Here is a 17,153-nt window from a genome sequence, read left to right as displayed (position 1 = left end):
CTAAATATTTCAATCTAGTATGTTGTGGTTGACTTAGATTTAAAAGTGTAATCATTTTTGAAACATAATATGCACCATAGATTTATGTATTCTTCCTTCTTTGGTCCCTTGCTCCCAATTATAATTTTATCCAAAAATGATAAATAATAGCATCAGGGGCTTTTGTCTCTTTGCTTTTTTGTTGTTGTTGTGGTTGTAACAAATACTTATGTTATATCAGCAGTGCAAACATTATCAATATGCTAAATGTTTTAGTAACTTAAGTAGAAACATCTTAAACTTTGAGATTAGATGGTTGTTTAGACCTTTAAGTATTTAAGTAGAACTTTACTGAAGACACACACACACACACACAATCAATACTTGGTTGTTTTTTCTCCTGAATAGACCAACTTAATTTTTTTATATTGAAAATGTGAGTGTAGAATGGTCAGATAAAAATTTCCTTATACATGATCACACCAGTGTTGCAGACCTGGGAATTCCCTGTGATGAAAACTTATCTCTTGTGATTGTGTTGTACTTACTGGATGCCTCTGTCGCCTCCTGCCTCAGCAGAGTTTTGGCCTAGGGTGTACTGAATACATTTTACAGTTTCTTTGTTTACTACTCCTCATCCAAACACTTTCCTATTAAGGTCTGATATTAAATGATTATCCCTTTATGCTCTGAGAAGGCAATATAGGTTTTAGGTGCAAAATATATAGTGTACATGAAATACAGTATTTATATTTAGAGAAAAATTATTCTCCATCAAGAGAGTATATAAAATTCCAGGTTCCATCCTAGCAGCCAAGATGACACTGTTCAGAACTATGGTACTCTACATTTCTTAGATTTACTGCTCATACCAGATTTTCCTAGTTATTTCATTTATTGCTTTCAAAGCTGCAAAGCATTCAGGCATCACTTCCCATTTATTACCAGTGGGAAAAAAGTATGTTATCCTTGGAGATTTATGCCACTGGCAAGTAAAAATGTAAACTTATTTTTTAAAAATAAGATCTCCTTTATTATAACAAACAGATTCAACTGTTAAAGGTCAAGTTTCTTTCTGAGTTATGGTAATAATGTAGCAAATACTTTTACAAATAATCAAAGATTCTATAAATATAGGTACCTGTTTAGATGTAAATGTTAAAACATTCACAAATTATCCTTTCAACTTCTGTGATCTAAAAATCAATAGGGGTCATAGGGTTTCATAGAATTGTTCTGCTTTTTCTTCCAACATAATTTAATAATACATTTTACAGATGTTGTTTGAATATTAGACACAAATTGTTTTGTCAATAAAGCTAAACAGAGGCATGACACAAAAGCAAGGAAAACAGATGTTAGAAAAGAAAAAAACAGTGCACGATGCAAGAAGCTCTGGGTCACTTGTTTGCTATTCAACTACAAAATTAAAGTGTGGACTGTATGGTGATTTTCCTTGCCTAGGAATCACCTAGGGATGGAACAGCTTCACACATAGAAAGTAATTGTATTAAGCAGGTGGTTTAACTTTTTCCCTTGAGAATTGAAGTGTAACCTACATTTAAAGTAGACTTCCTAATTGATCAATGGAGTAACAGGTGCGGTATATTAAAAAGAAAAAGGAGAAATATAAATGGAAGAACTCCCCAGAATATTTCAGAATGGGTTGTTGTTCTTCAAGCCTCAGTTAATTGCTATGCTTTTCACCTTGAGTGTCAATTCTAATAATATTACCTTTACAGATGCTTACTCTGGGCTTAGATTATAGCAATCAGTAATACTTACTAGATAAAATACTGTCTAGTTGCTCATAAGAAAATATTGAAATCAGTCAAAAAATGTTTAGCTTGCATATTGCCTGAGACAGAGCTGGCGGGGCGCCAGACAGGCAGGGTATTATTAGGAAAGCTGAGCAAATAGCTCACAGGGAAAAGAGCTGTGAATTTAGAAACCTTCAGGTATTGTCATGTCAGAGAGTCTTAAGAGTTCAACAGAGATACTGCTTTTTTTTTTCCTTCAGATTTAAAAAACTTCTAACAAACAATCTTCTTTGAAATGACTCTGCAGTCTGTTAAATATACTTTGTTGTAAGTTTTACACCATAAGTTTACTCAGAGCTTTTCCCCACTGCATAAAATCACATCGTTAATACTGTTAAAGATGAAATCTCCTTATGAAAGGGCACACTTTGAACCACTGTGCTGGCTGGAAAAACCCTGCCCATTCCACCATGGGGCCCTAAGTCTAGGTGAGAAAAGAAATGAAGGTCTAGGATGTAGGAAGGGTGGATTTCAAAGTCCAAATATGGTTTTGTGTAACCACTGTTTCTCCTCCAGCCAGCATTCAAAGGCAGTTGCTGAGCTTCTCAGGAGGACAAGACACTAGCTGGAAGCTGCAATCCAGCTGGTACAACCTGAGGAAGTATGTCGGGACCCTGTAGGTTTGGGGTTCAAGTGAGGCTCAGAGTTGAGTGAGCTGGGAGACTGATTTACCCAGCAGGGACCCAATCAATGTTTCTGAATATCCATGATTCATTTCAAGGCAATGAAACCAGTGACAATGGTGGTTGACTTTGAACATGGTATGCAGGTCAGCACAACTTGTTGCAAATCCTAATTAAGCCAGTCTTCTTGTTTTCAGTGTGTCTGTAAGTATCTGGTCAGAGAAATGCAAACAACAGGCTGTGCGTCAGGCAACCCGATGGGGCAGGACTTGACTCCCATTTCCCTGGAGAGGGCATAGGGATGAGGGGCTGAGAGGCGTCATGGTCAAGGGGGAAGAGCTTGGCTACGCCTCATCCACAGGTGGTTAAGGTGTAAGCCTCATGACAACTTAAAATTTACACGGGGCAAGTATGGGAAGGGGAAATGCAGGGACAGGTCACTGCAATCAAAACATTTCATCCCTCATCCCTACTTCTTGGATTTGGGCGACAGCATTCTCTGGTTTAAAATGGACAAGTAGGACTAATTAGTCAGGACTCAAAGGACTCTTTTAGCTGTAATATTCTAGACTGTGTAATAATGTGAATCAACAAGAAGTAAAGTGCGTGCTCTGAAACTCTCATTCCAGCTTTATCCTAGGAGTGGGGAAGAAAAAAAAATACTTTGATAAAGAGACAAACAGAGAAATTAATTAAAAAGTTGTAGCTGTAACTTTTCCTCATCTTACATAAGAAAATCAAACACTGTAAAATAAAAACTAGATGAAATTAAACATTATCACAAGACATGAAAAAGTTGTGTGCTGTCATTTTAGGATTCATAATAAAGATAAATCAGTTGTTTTTAGCAGTGTGCTATGAGTCTATGAAGGGCATGACAGATAATAGGCTCGAAATTTCTGAAGTTATTGTACAGCAAAATTTGTTTTTTCCTCAGGCATTCAATCTTTTTCTCCAGTAATTTTGAACATGACAAACTTTTTAGTGGATGCATTAATAATCTATAAGTAATGCGTTGTCAGGTGTCAGTTAGATAAGATTAAAAGACTGTTTAAGCATTATCCATTTGCTTCTTTGCATGAGTTTTATAGGTCAGGAGAAATAACTTTTTGAATTGTGACTGTGTGTACGTGTTCTCTCTCTCTCTCTCTCTGTCTCTCTCCACCCCGCAAACCCCCCTCCCTCTTTCATTTGGCTCCACTCCAAGTATACGTGGAAGAACCGTATTACATTCCATAAATCCTGTATGTAAGAGCAGATTTGAAACTCACTATGTGAATCAAGGGGACAAATGTCTCAGCTGTCTTCTGTAAATGTATTTTGGTTTTTAAAATGTTACTCTTTATCTTCTCAAAGGAAGCTCTGTAAGGGGAAACAAACTCGGCTAAGAGGGGCATTGAAGCTTTAGACATTAGTAGTTTCCTAGCAAGTCAGGTTTAGGTCTATTCTTGTCAAATCTGTCTTAAGTGTGTTTACATATAGTTTGCCTTTCTGGTATTTTCTGCTTGCACAGACCTGATTTCCACCTATTTGTGTCAACAGTTGCTGAGGCTGGTGTTGGGTGATTAACCGTTAAGCACGGAAGCGCAGTACCCAGAGAGACCCTCTCTCTCCTCTCACTTACATCATCATCTGGCTTCAGGCTGTGCCTACAGAAAACAAACAGCATTTTTGAGTGGTTAAAAAGTCAGCCTGAAATATTAAAAAATGGGGCAAATGTTGCCTCCTGGTTGAATAGAACAGTTTTCTTGAAAAATGGAGTGGAGCCAGGGGCTTGGGGGAAGGAAGTGTTTCCGAGGGCAAACGTTGGTCTCAGATCCGGTCTGCATTGCTCCAGTGTGTGCACGCCGAGGAGCTTTCTGTAGACGCTGAGTGTTATGTTCTGCTTCGTTTTTGATTTTCAAGGGGAAAGAGGACATAAAAAACAAAAACAAAAACAAAAAAAACCCTACAACAACATGGATGCCTGTAACTTTGGCAAATATAAGGCTGTCCTTTTCAATGCCCTCATAATCATTAATATTTTCCTGTTTATTTTATTTCCATTCTTACAATGCTCTTAGCCTGACCCCTTAATATGGAAAATAATTAACTCTATCATGCTCCTGATGCCTGAACAATAACAAATAAACAAAAAAAATTAATCTGTTCCGACATATTTGAGAGGTCTCTTTTCCTTTTTACCCTCTTAACTAACAAATGCCTCACAAGATTAGATCCTATGGCTGAAGAAGGGGAAAAGTATTTCCTTTTTCAAACACATTAACTCTTCCAGGTCTGGGGGAGATTATTGGAGCTACATGTAACTTAGCTCAAAAATAAATGTCCTGCCTTTGGTGAAATCTGGCTTAATATTGATAAAGTCACTTTTATTTTTTTTTTCAAAAACAGTATGTTGCCTACGGATGGAAGTTAATGCACCATATAATTATATACACACACGCACACACATGCGCGTGTAAGTTTTCAGTATTTTTACTCTAGGATGCTAACTAAATCAAATGCAAGCCAGTAGTCTTGAGGTTTGTTGTCTGGTTGAAGGGTTTTGTTGGCCTGTATCACTAGGACATCTGCGGTGGTTGACTTTATTTGTTTGCTGGTTTGGGTCATAGTTCAGATGTACTTGGAAAGGGCCGGGAGTGGGTAGGGGATATTGTAAAAGCTTATGGAAGGAATTGAACATGTACAAAAAGATGTAGGATCTCAGCCCCCTGGCTGGTTACCTGACAATACTGTTTACAGAAAGGAAAGTATAGTAGGTTATGGCAGAGATTTCTATCCTCAGGACTTGGGGCGGGGTGGGAGGGCACGCAGAGAGGGGGTGGGGGGCACGTAAGAAGCATGTCACAATCATTTTGAGTGAATATAGTATTAAAAAAGCATATCGAGAATTAAATTTTGTTTTTAGTCGTGCTATTTCTTTTGAAATTGCAAATAACAAAGGAATATAAGATTTTTTTATGTGTCAAAAGGGAGCATGGATTAAAATTTTAGAAACCCTATGCTACAGAACCATAGAGTAAAAATCCTGGGAGGGAGGGAATTTATGCATCATATGACAGATGAGGCTCAGGGCTAATTAAAGGCAGGGCTAGGACTGGTTCCTAGTCCAGTGCTTCTTCCAGTCCACTAGAATGTACTTATTTTTAACAGCTTTCTTGAGATATAATTCATAAGCCATACAATTCACCCATTTAATTCAATGGTTTTTAGTATGTTCATAGAGTTGTGTAACCATCCCCATAATCAATTAGAAAACATTTTCACCACCTTAAAAAGAAGCCTTGTACCCTTTAGCTATTGCCCCTCTTTATACTTCCATCTCTGTCCAACAGCTCCTGGCAACCACTAATCTACTTTCTGTCTCTATATTTGCCTGTTCTAGACATTTCAACAATATGATCATGGAATACGTGGTATTTTGTGACTGGCTTTTTTCACTAAGCATAATGTTTACAAGGTTCATCCATGTCATAGCATGTATTATCAGTACTTCATTCCCTTTCATGGCTGAGCAATGTTCCATTGTATGGATATAAGGTATCTTTTTTTAGTTATTTATCAGTGGATGGGCATTTGATATTCATCTCTTACCATTATAAGCGTTCATAGACAAGTTTTGGTACCATTAAGTATTTTTGAGAATGACAGTATCGCAACAAAGACCCGTCTTAGGTTTGTATAATTTGCAAAGCACTTTTCATTTGATCATCCCAATTTCAGCACCTAAACACTGCTAGAAAACTGCCAGTGAGTGGCAGTTTTCCCACTCAGTTCTCATATTCTTCTCACTGTTCATTGGTCTCACTTTCCCTGCCACTGGGTAGTGTTTTGACGGTGATAATTATGAGTGATGTTCAAAGAAAAGGAAAGTTGGCTGGGCACAGTGGCTCACGCCTGTAATCCCAGCATTTTAGGAGGCCGAGGCAGGCGGATCACCTGAGGTCGGGAGTTCAAGACCAGCCTGATGAACATGGGAAAAACCCCATCTCTACTAAAAATATAAAATTAGCTGGGAGTGGGGGTGCATGCCTGTAATCCCTCTGGAGGGATTGAATCCCTCAGCCTCTGGAGGCTGAGGCAGGAGAATCGCTTGAACGCATAAGACAGAGGTTGCTGTGAGCCGAGATTGCGCCACTGCATTCCAGCGTGGGCAACAAGAGTGCAACCCCATCTAAAAGAAAAAAAAAGAAAAGAAAAAGAAAAAGGATACTCACACTGAAATCCAGCAACTCAGCAGTAAAATGCCCAAAGTTCCCTCAAAATGACTTAGATGACCATAAGCATTTTCAAAGATTTGACAAATTCCAAGATGTCATTTTGCTAATGTTATTGTCTTTATTTGAGAGATTGTTTTCCTTTAAGTGTGTTTCCATTTGTATTTTAAAGGTCTACAGGTTACATATTGACATATATTATTACACAGAGCTTAGGTTTCAAGCTTTGCTCATTAAAACAGAGGTCACAGTGAACATGCCAAGGAATAGATGCAAGCCTCCATTCAAGTCAAATCATCTTCATTGTGCCATTCTATAGCCTAATTTCATAACCAGACGGAACTAGAAATCAAGCTAAATTTTGAGATATCCTCTCTTGACATGAGCAGAGACTCCAGGTCTGGAGGTTTATGGTTGCTGAAGACTTGGAGAACTGAGGCAACTACAGGCAAGATCCTAGAGAAAGGAAGGAGCTCAAAGGTACTCCAATATGGAGCTAAGATTCTTTAATACCTGATTAGGGCCAGGCACAGTGGCTTATGCCTATAATCTCAGCACTTTGGGAGGCCGAGGCGGGCAGATCACCTGAGGTCAGGAGTTCGAGACCAGCCTGGCCAACATGGCGAGACACTGTCTCTACTAAAAATATAAAAATTAGCTGGGCATGTTGGTGGGTGCCTATAATCTCAGCTACTAGGAAGGCTAAGGCAGGAGAATCACTTGAACCCAGGAGGCAGAAGTTGCAGTGAGCTGAGATCAAACCACTGCACTCCAGCCTGGGTGACAGAGAGAGAGAGAGAGAGAGACTCTGTCTCAAGGACAAACAAACAAGTAAACAAAAAAACCTGATGTATATGGGGGCTGGTCGCCATTCTAACACAATGGGGTTTTAAATTATTTGGGGGAAACTTTCTTTGGAAAGTAAAGCATATTTGATCATTAAGGTGACCATACATCCCACTTTCCTGGGAGGCTCATAGTTTATGCCTGTTGCCCAGTGTAATTGTTAACAGTGCCTCTTCACTCTCAAATGTGTCCCAGTTTAGATGACAAATTATCTGCTCATCCTATTTATAATAGAGATCAGCAGAAAACTAGAATTTGCTTTAAATAGATACATTTATTCAGTATTGTGTAAGGGATGTTTTGTTAGATTCAATTTTATTGACTTGTGAATATGGAAAAATTGGAATTTAAATGAAAAATGGTTCAGCTATTAAACTAAAGAGAGACACTTCTATTCTTTGAAGACATTATTATACCTATTTTAGCTTTTTTATTACTAGAGGAAGTTTTGCTATATTATCCTAGATCATCCTATTGCTTCTACATTGTGCTAATAATCATTTTAAATCTATATTCTAAACCAATACATTGTGCTAATAATCATTTTAAATCTATATTCTAAACCACTAATTTTTTTTAGCTCCATAAGGTTATACAAACTCAAATTTGGCAAATTGTCTGTTACATGTAAGTAAATATTTCATATTTACTTAAATATAAATATAAACCCTGTCTCACTCTGTTGCCTAGGCCGGAATGCAGTGGTGTGATCATGATTCACCACAGCCTCCACCTCCCGGACTCAAGCAATCCTCCCGCTTCAGCTTCCCTAGTAGCTGGGACTACAAGTGTACATCACCAGATCCAGCTAATTTTTGCATTTTTTGTAGAGACAGGGTTTTACCATGTTGCCCACGGTGATCTTATACTCCAGGCTCAAATGATCCTCTTGCCTTGGCCTCCCAAAGTGCTGGTATTATAGGCATGAGCCACAACTCCCTGCCATCACTTTTTTTTTTAGAATAAAGAAGTCATTTCAAAATTGCTTTCAAGGAAAATTTTCTGTAATATATACCAAGTGATGAATTATTTGAAATTTATTTTAATGCCTAAGGCCAAAATAATACATGAGTTTTATTATTACTTTGCATCATCATTGTCAACTAGTGATTGATTCATTTCACAAGCTGCTTTAAAGAGAATTTTAGTGGCCAGGTGCAGTGTCTCACACCCAGCACTTTGGGAGGCCGAGAAGGTTGGACGGCTTGAGCTTAGGAGTTTGAGATCAGCCTGGGCAACATAGTGAAACCTTGTCTCTACAAAAAAAACAAAACGACAAAAACTAGCTAGGCATGGTGGTGCATAACTGTAGTCCTCGGGAGACTGAAGTGGGAGGATCACTTGAGCCAGGGAGGTGGAGGTTGCTAAGCTGTGATACTGCCACTACACTCCAGCCTGGGCAACAGAGTGAGACTCTGTCTCAAAAAAAAAAAAAAAAAAAAAAAAAAAGAGAAGAAAATTGTATATGTAATTAGCTTCCTCAACTGTGGCAGACAATTTCAGTTCTTTCTAGAGTAATTTGGCAAATACCCCCAACACTGTTAGAGAAGGAAAACTTTTCATGTGGCTGATTGATGGACTTCTTGTGATTTGAGCAAATTTCAATATTATGTTTATCAAGTGGGTAGAGAGGAGAGGTGCTCCCTTTTCCCTCCTGTCCTTTCTCCTCCTGCCTCTGTTCTCTGCCTCCCCTACCCCCAGACACACCAATGATGTATTGCAATCTTGGAACTGTTGGATCCTGGAGGAGGTTAAGAAACTAGAAAAAGGTACCAAAAACATGATTTCACAAGGTTTGACTTGAGAATGAGTCAACTTTCTTGGGTGTCTTAAAATCATGTTTCATGAAATTTTATTTCACAAAGAAAGGGAGTGTAGAAGGCTTGAACCCTGAAGACCAACAGTTATGGATCATTAAATCCAATATGTAAATATAAATCTAAAATAAAGAATTCCAACAAAAAAATTTCGGAGTGATTTTTTTGTTGTTGTTTGAAAGAACAGAGAGTTACATGGGAGATAACTAGAACTCTTTCCCCGAGGGTTTGTTTATAAAACATGCCTTAAAAGTTTTTAAGGGATGCTGACTTTAAAAAAAAAGTAGTAGATATGATTTTATTTAAATGAGTATGATATAGATGAAGGAAATGCTATGGTGAGGAAATTCCTGGAATAAAAAAATAACAAAATGTTGGGATTTGACAACTACCTTCCAACGATAAATTTTATATTTGAAGATTTTTCATGAGGTTTAAATTCTAAAATTTGAAAATATTTATAGAAATCACAAAAATGAATTATATATCAATTATCTGTGCATGTTTATTTTCTGTTGAATAAAGAATAGTATATGCAGAAATCTTACACTTAAGAATGCACAGTGTTAATTTTTATTACTAAGTTTGTATAGAGATATTCCTAACGCTAGCTAAATATTAATAAAAGATTATTATAATCAGCACTTCCCTTAAGGGATAGTATAGGTATAGAAGGCATTGCCACTAATCAATCTAACTAATTAATGAAATCTTTTCTTAGTAGTTGATTAGCTTTTTAGGTACGTGCAGATGTTGTAAAATGATATTTCTCTGTCTAGTTAGGAACCTTCTGAAGTAATCCTATGTCCACCACTATCCTGCTGACAGTTCACTTACGCCTAGTTGGCAAGAAACGCTATGGGGGTGAAGCAGAGCCATGTCATGGTTTGGAGGCAATACCATTGTGATTTTCTGTGGTTTACTAAGTTGGCTGTGGCATGCTAGCGTAACCAAATGTGGGCTTCCTTTAATCATCAGGGAGTAAGTAGAGTGGTAAACACTGAGGAATAGAACTAATTGAGTAAAGGTGAAAATGCCATTTCTGAAAGTGAGCAAGTAATTTTTTATTTATTTATTTATTTATTTTTACTTTTATCAGTATTACAGAGAGCCATACAAGGGAGGAAAAGGGCAAAGGTATGTGGAAAATGTTGCCTGTGAAACTGGGAAACTACCTTGTGTTTTGGCTCCTGACAAATGCCCACTGTGATCTCCTCTCCCGGTTCTCACAGAGGGAAACTAAACTTAGCAATTCAATTTTGGGGGAAGAGACCAGGGAAAGGAGTGGAGGATAAACTAAAGGACAAAGGTCAGTTTCAAAAAGCTGTTCTGCCAGATCTTGCTCAGAAAACTATTCAGGTATCCAAAGACTGAGAATAAAAGGAGATAGATGAAATTCATCCAGTGAAAAAAAAAAAAAAGCCTTATGATAAATAAACATCTGGGGACAAAAAAGAAAGAACAAAGCAAAACTTCCTGTATTTCTTTTTTAAACATGAGTCACAGTCACTTCCCATTCTCCTTGTCAGATTCCTATAAAAAATTCAAAATAAAATTCAATTTTTAGATGATCCAGGTCTCAGATTTTTGGAGATTTTGCTCCCCTGCCAACTTTCCTCTTTCGCTTTTTAGGACTTGAGTCTTAAACAAACAACTAAGTAAAAAAGAAATATATTTCTATTTGGACATGAAATAAAGCTATAGAGTAAACCCATTATCTTCATTTCCTTTGTAAAGCTTTTTGTTTTGAGACTGGAGATAGTTTGGTCAGAAGAAGAAATTCTAACTCATGATTCTATGAAAAAAAAGGGAAATATAAAGATTCTTCTCCTAATTCAGTCTTCCACCACCTGCAGGGAGTCCAATTCTTAAAATGTACTTCACAAAAGAAGACTGTGTTTTCAAAGCAAACTAGATTTTAAGAAACCCTATGTTTGAATGTAAATGAAAAAGCAAATGAGACATTTTCTAACCTTAAAGCATACTAAAAGGTTTACTTTTTCAAGAATCCCAATGTATGGCAAATTTGAATTATATTTCATTAAACCAAGGTGTGTAACTATCTATTTTAATGAGTGAGCAAAACTGTCCTGTGGCTGTGTACACCTGACATTCCACATCTGAGTTTTAAGGGCAATATAATATTAGGACCTTAATTGTAAAAGTGCAAAAGTTTCCTCTTACATCTTTAAACTAACATACTTTGTAAAAGAGACCTTATCGGTATGGAAAATTCTAAGATTGTGTGTATTTCTTAAATATGTATTTGTATTTTATCTCAAACCATTTTGTGGCTATTGGAGAATGTATTTTTTATTGTATATTCAAATTGGAATTTTGTCATTCTCTTTTATATTTCTCTTCCAAAACACTATTTCTCCTATGTTGAATCTCTAATATATATTTATGTGCTCATACGTAAATGTAGATATATATTTGAACACACAGACACACACACATACATGTAGGATTAAGATAACTATTTTACTTGTGCCTCTTAAAATGACAGGATTTTAAAATGGCAATATGTTCATTTAAGTTCACATCATATGTACAGTTCTTTTTTTGGTTCGGTGTTTAGAGAATTCTTGAGAATTTAGACTCTTCCACAGTGAAAAGTAAAGCATTCTGTCACAAAAGCAGGGAGGATGAGACACAAGGTCAAAGGGCATTTTAGAAACAAACAGCTGGACCAGTTTATTTAAACAGATAGAGGGATGGGGGAACTGACCTCAGTTTGACTTATAGTGGGAGGAGCAAGAATGTCATTTTATTACTTTGCCCAGAAGGAAAATGTTTTTGTATCTGAATTCGCCCTGAAGCCATCTAAACATGGCTCTGCTGTGTGTAGCATAATTCCAAAGAGAGAGGACGTATAAAAGAGTCTGGGATTATGATAAAATACACTAAAGAGAATCAAATGTGGAGATCGTTTAAGGTCGAAAAGGTGATGTTGTTTTAAAAAATAAAATATTTTGCTATTTACTTGGTTGTTTTCACATAGATGTCCATCATGACCCCAGATAATAAGCTGTTCATATAAGTGTAGTAATTGTAATTCAGTAATGTTCTGAGAGATTACTACATCCTATATGTACTAAGGATATTTCATTATATTGAATTTTGTAAATTAAATGTTTCACAAGTAAGAAGTTGCAGGTAGACCTACTAATGTGGTCAAACAGCTCAGAAAAGGTGATTAGTTTTTCTCAGGTTTTCAGTGTTTTTGTTTATGTTTTATTTTTTAATTAAAGGTTTCCCCCTTTGATATCTACATATTCTAGGGGTAGCTTACATCTGTGTTCTTAATAACAACAAACAGTTCTTGCCACCAAAAAGAAGCAAATAACATCTAGTACCTGTGGGCAGTTGGCTAAGAGGCTGTGGTGTTTTTTGTGTGTATTTGCTTTCTACCTGGGGATCAGAGCAGGCCTGGAATAAATGTCATTGGTGTTGTCCACTGCAAGGCTTCAGGAGGACATAGACAAAGATCAGCCTACTGAGCAGAGAGTGGTCCAGGTGTTGAATGGACTTGATATCCCAGAAGGACTCACATTCTAGCAGGCACTTTTTAAGAATCACTAATGTTTAACCTAAGGATTAGAGGGGAGAAGCCTATAAAGCATAATGGCTATGTTTAACTATTTGAAAGGCTATCCTATGGAAGTAAAATTAGAATTGCTTACAGTACCCCAAGGAGTTGTACTGATGAAACTATTAGGTTGGGTGCAGAAGTAATTTTTTTTTTTTTAATTATACTTTAAGTTCTAGGGTACATGTGCACAACGTGCAGGTTTGTTACATGTGTATACATGTGCCATGTTGGTGTGCTGCACCCATTAAGTCGTCATTTACATTAGGTATATCTCCTAATGCTATCCCTCCCCCCTCCCCCTGTAATTGTTGTTTTTGCCACTGAAAGAAATGGCAAGACCGCGATTACTTTTGCACCAACATAAATATTTTTGATCAAGTAAGGCAGAACCTTCTAACAGCCTTGTTTATAGATGGGGTGGCCTCTCAAGTAAGGTGGTAAGTGCTATATTAGTTCAGCAGAGGTTACCTATGTACTTTTGGGGGACACATATCATAAAGGGGATTCATGTCAGTGACCAAACGAAGTGACTATTACAGCCCTTTCGAAACCTGAGGTGTAATTTTTAGAAATGAACTCATGACTTTAATAGTCATAGACTCAAACCTGAGTTGATTATTATGAATTAGTTTATGGGAGTCTCAATATGTGAGTATGATGGAGACAAGCTTGGGAATACAGATAAATCAAGTCACTGTATTCACTCTCTCTCTCTCTTTTTGAATAGCCTTATCTTTGCCTATACACACAAACAGTGCAGCCATCAAAATTTTCAATTTACAAAATGTTCACAGTCATGCTTCTTCCTTGGCTAAACACTGGGGTTTCTGCCAGTGGTAATTGGCTTGAAACCAGCTAATTTTTATATATCTATTTAGTCTGGATATTCTAGATGAGTGGCACCATAGTTGCGGTGCTCTGGTCACTGTGCCAGAGCACCAGAGAGGAGGGTGCTTGCTACCACTGACAGCTGTGTGTCATTTAGCAAATTATTAACATCTCTTTGGTAACATGTGACCTCAAAGAAGTCACCTAATTTCTCTGAGCCCAGGCTTCTCATCTGTTAAAAATGTCTCTTCCTATTTTTAGGTAAGTAGTATAAGTCATATCCATAAAAGATTATGTTTTTAAAAAGTCTGGAAAAAGAAAGTTAATAGACAGAATTCCTTCCCTCTAAGAGTCTGCAGATTATGAACAGTACCATAGATAAAGAGATGTTTTTGCTCTCTTACCTACATTAGTTACTATGAAAATTACTTTTGGTATATGCAGAATATTAATATTAAATAATTTTCTAATTGGTCATGCAGTGAAGGCAGCTAATGAAAAAGCAGATTTTTTTTTCATTTTAATTGGCTATTTCACATGGTGTTTGTGCTACACCTGTGCTTATAATGAGACTGGAGAATTAATCTAACCTTCTGCTCACATGATTCCAATTTTCATGGTTTATACAAGATAATGATAACCTGATTTGCAACACAATTTGTTGTAGACCTGTGTTTTAAATATTTTTATTAGCAGTTCAGGGACTTCATATACAAGAACTGATATAATATGTATTGCCAACAAGAATTAGCATGAACAGTATACCTTTTAGTTAGATTCTAGTTTCATTATTTGTTTCAATTACTTCTCAGATAATGAAAGAACACAAGGATACAGGATATTGAGAATCTTAAAATGTTATGAAGTATGCATTTTTGTTTTGAAAAGCTGTCCCTGTCTGTTTAATGGTTTGGTTTTTAGGAACTATTTTCCTTCCTGAAGTGGGCAGATTTACAAACTAGAATTCATACTGGACTATGGATCCTTTAATCATTAATAGAGCCTTATTAAACTTTTCATTGTATTTTTTATGTCCTGCTCAGATTTGATCTGAGTTGGGAACTAAAAGGAATTTACTATTTCAGAATCTAATATGTCCTCTTTATTTTCTGGATTTGATACGTAATTTTTAATATTATGCAGAACAAATGGATCTTAAGAGTTAGAATCTCATGAGTATGACTCTGAAGAGCGTATATTAACTACTTTTTTACATGTCAGTGACTTGTCACTTTTGGAGAGGCTACAAAAATAATTGTACAAAAATATCTTATTAAGGCACTTAAGTTACTTTAAGTGCCTTAATAAGATGTTTATAAATTTTCAGTACTAGCTGGAGAAAGCAAAACTATAAGTTCAATTACTGTATATCTGTGACCTTACCTTGACCTCAGACTTTACATAAAGAGCAAAAAAAAAAAAAAAAAAAAAAAAAGCCACTCCAAGAAATCTCTACAAGGAATGCATTTCTCTGAAGTCCCAAGCAGTGTGAGTTAGTGGTGATAAACTCCAGACATTCTCTCATTTGATGGTGTGCTGCCATCCCAGTTCATTATCTTAATAGTGGGCATTAAAATAGAATTAGGTTTGCAAGAGGTAGGGGCGGTTTTGATAAAAATTGTAAAAAAGAAGTCAGAGAACATAAGATTGAAATGCCACTAATTAGGAGAGGTAACAGATGCCCTTATGAGCATCTAACTCTTTACACCAATTTTCTCTCCTTGCAAATGAAAAGAGTGGTGGCTAGTATTGTCTCCTGAAAACTCTGCTAATTCCCCCATGAAAAGATGAAATGGAAGTGTCCAACTGTGGTAAAACAGGCAAACATAAATCAACTCAGAAACCCCAAGCCTGTGTACTCAAAGGTCACTGGGGGTTATAGGTTTTGCAGCACGTGAGGCTGCACATAGAGCAATGGAGAGAACTGAAGGAGTCCCATTTTGCCAAGATCTAGTTTTACTCCAACTGCGATTCATCTTTTCCTCTTCCTCAACCCCCCCTTTTATTTTTAAGGAATAATGATTTGTTTCACTTTCTTGGTTACAGGTTTATTAATGCCCGGAGAAGAATAGTGCAGCCCATGATAGACCAGTCCAACCGAGCAGGCAAGTCCCCCATAGTGACTGTATTCAAGTCACGCAAGCGAAAACCATCCTCAAGCCATTCACCGGGAGGTCCGCTACCTGGTAAATAAACTGGGAGTGAGTACTAGGAACGCCTGGCAATTAAAATTAAACCAGTTTCGTTTCATAACAACACTAATCAATTTAACATCATTATAAAACGTTTGGAGAAGGTGGAAAAAAAAGCCAACAGAGAAAAGTAACTCTTAAATCATATGCTCAGATACAATATTCTTTGTACACATTCAATATATTAATGTTATTTTTTTTTTCTGAGTTTGCCTTCCCAGCTCTTTCTGCTACTATGACCACTCCCTGGTGCATGGCTTGGTGTGGAATTGCTGTAAACTTTATTACCTGTCAAAAGGGCAAAGGGGTCAGGATCGCTTGTGGGACTCAGTAAAGTTCAAAGACATTCAATGAGGTAGAGCTTTTGTGTGCTTTAATAACCCAAGGCAGCTTACTTCTGAAGCAGCTTTTCATGTACAGTTAAAACACGGGATTCAGGTAGTGGTATAAATACATGGTTCTTATTTCTCAGAACTTCTCTTGTTAATATCCATCTTCTGGTGTTCGACTTTTTTTTTTTAATAACAGTCTTTTTGTTTTGTTTTTAAATTATGAGCTTAAAATGGCGATACTTCTATGGGATCCTGGCTTGTAGATATAAAAATCCAAGAAACATCTCTTTAGGATTTGTTTCTGCATTATAATATGCCAGTAAGATAACAAGAGTATTTGCTAGGGGTGATGTGAGTCTTTAGTTTCTTTATGAAATACTCTCTCATCTCTTAGGGAGCACTATGGAAAACTATGTTAGCATCGCATTGAGGCAACACGCATTTACTCTTGTAAATTTTTTTCTTCCAACACCCATTATGTGGTCACCAGACAAAGCCCAAGCAGAAAGTTTCCACACCTTAACTGTTCTTTGAGCTAGATGTTTTAAAAACCCAGTCACAGAGGTGTGTAGATTCAGTCTGAGAGAAATTTCACTTTGAATGTTTAAAAAATTATACCAGCCTGCTGTGTTCTGTCTCTTTCTCTGGTATGTTCTCCTCTTAGTCTCTCTTGGGCTATTCCTTTTGCTCTCAGAGACTGTCATTAAAAAACCACATTCTGTACTTTTGTAGTAAGTCAAGGAACACCTTATAATCCTGATGGACAGCCCATGGGAGGTTTCGTAATGGACGGTCAGCAACATATGGGAATTAGAGCACCAGGTAAGACTTTGTTTTTGTGGTAGTTGCTCATTTTTGACTCCAAGAGTGTCATCCCCTCATCGACACAGGTAAATCCGCCTCA

The 17,153-nt window shown here is 36.9% G+C and overlaps 1 protein-coding gene across 7 annotated transcripts in view; it reads left to right on the top strand.

The window, feature by feature from the left end:
- MEIS1 (Meis homeobox 1) overlaps positions 1-17,153 on the top strand; it is a 137,705-nt gene that overhangs the window by 116,618 nt on the left and 3,934 nt on the right. For 4 of the 7 annotated variants that reach the window (XM_054475606.2, XM_054475607.2, XM_054475608.2 and 1 more), the window contains exons 10-11: positions 15,772-15,830; positions 16,982-17,071. In XM_054475606.2, the coding sequence (XP_054331581.1) occupies positions 15,772-15,830; positions 16,982-17,071 (149 nt within the window). Of the gene's footprint in view, positions 1-15,771; positions 15,912-16,981; positions 17,072-17,153 lie in introns of all 7 variants that reach the window. The other 3 variants (XM_063648651.1, XM_063648652.1, XM_063648653.1) reach the window with 1 other exon arrangement.

This window comes from Pongo pygmaeus, chromosome 12 (genome assembly GCF_028885625.2).
Source record: "Pongo pygmaeus isolate AG05252 chromosome 12, NHGRI_mPonPyg2-v2.0_pri, whole genome shotgun sequence".
NCBI lineage: Eukaryota > Metazoa > Chordata > Mammalia > Primates > Hominidae > Pongo > Pongo pygmaeus.
This window is presented reverse-complemented; position numbering and strand designations above follow the sequence as displayed.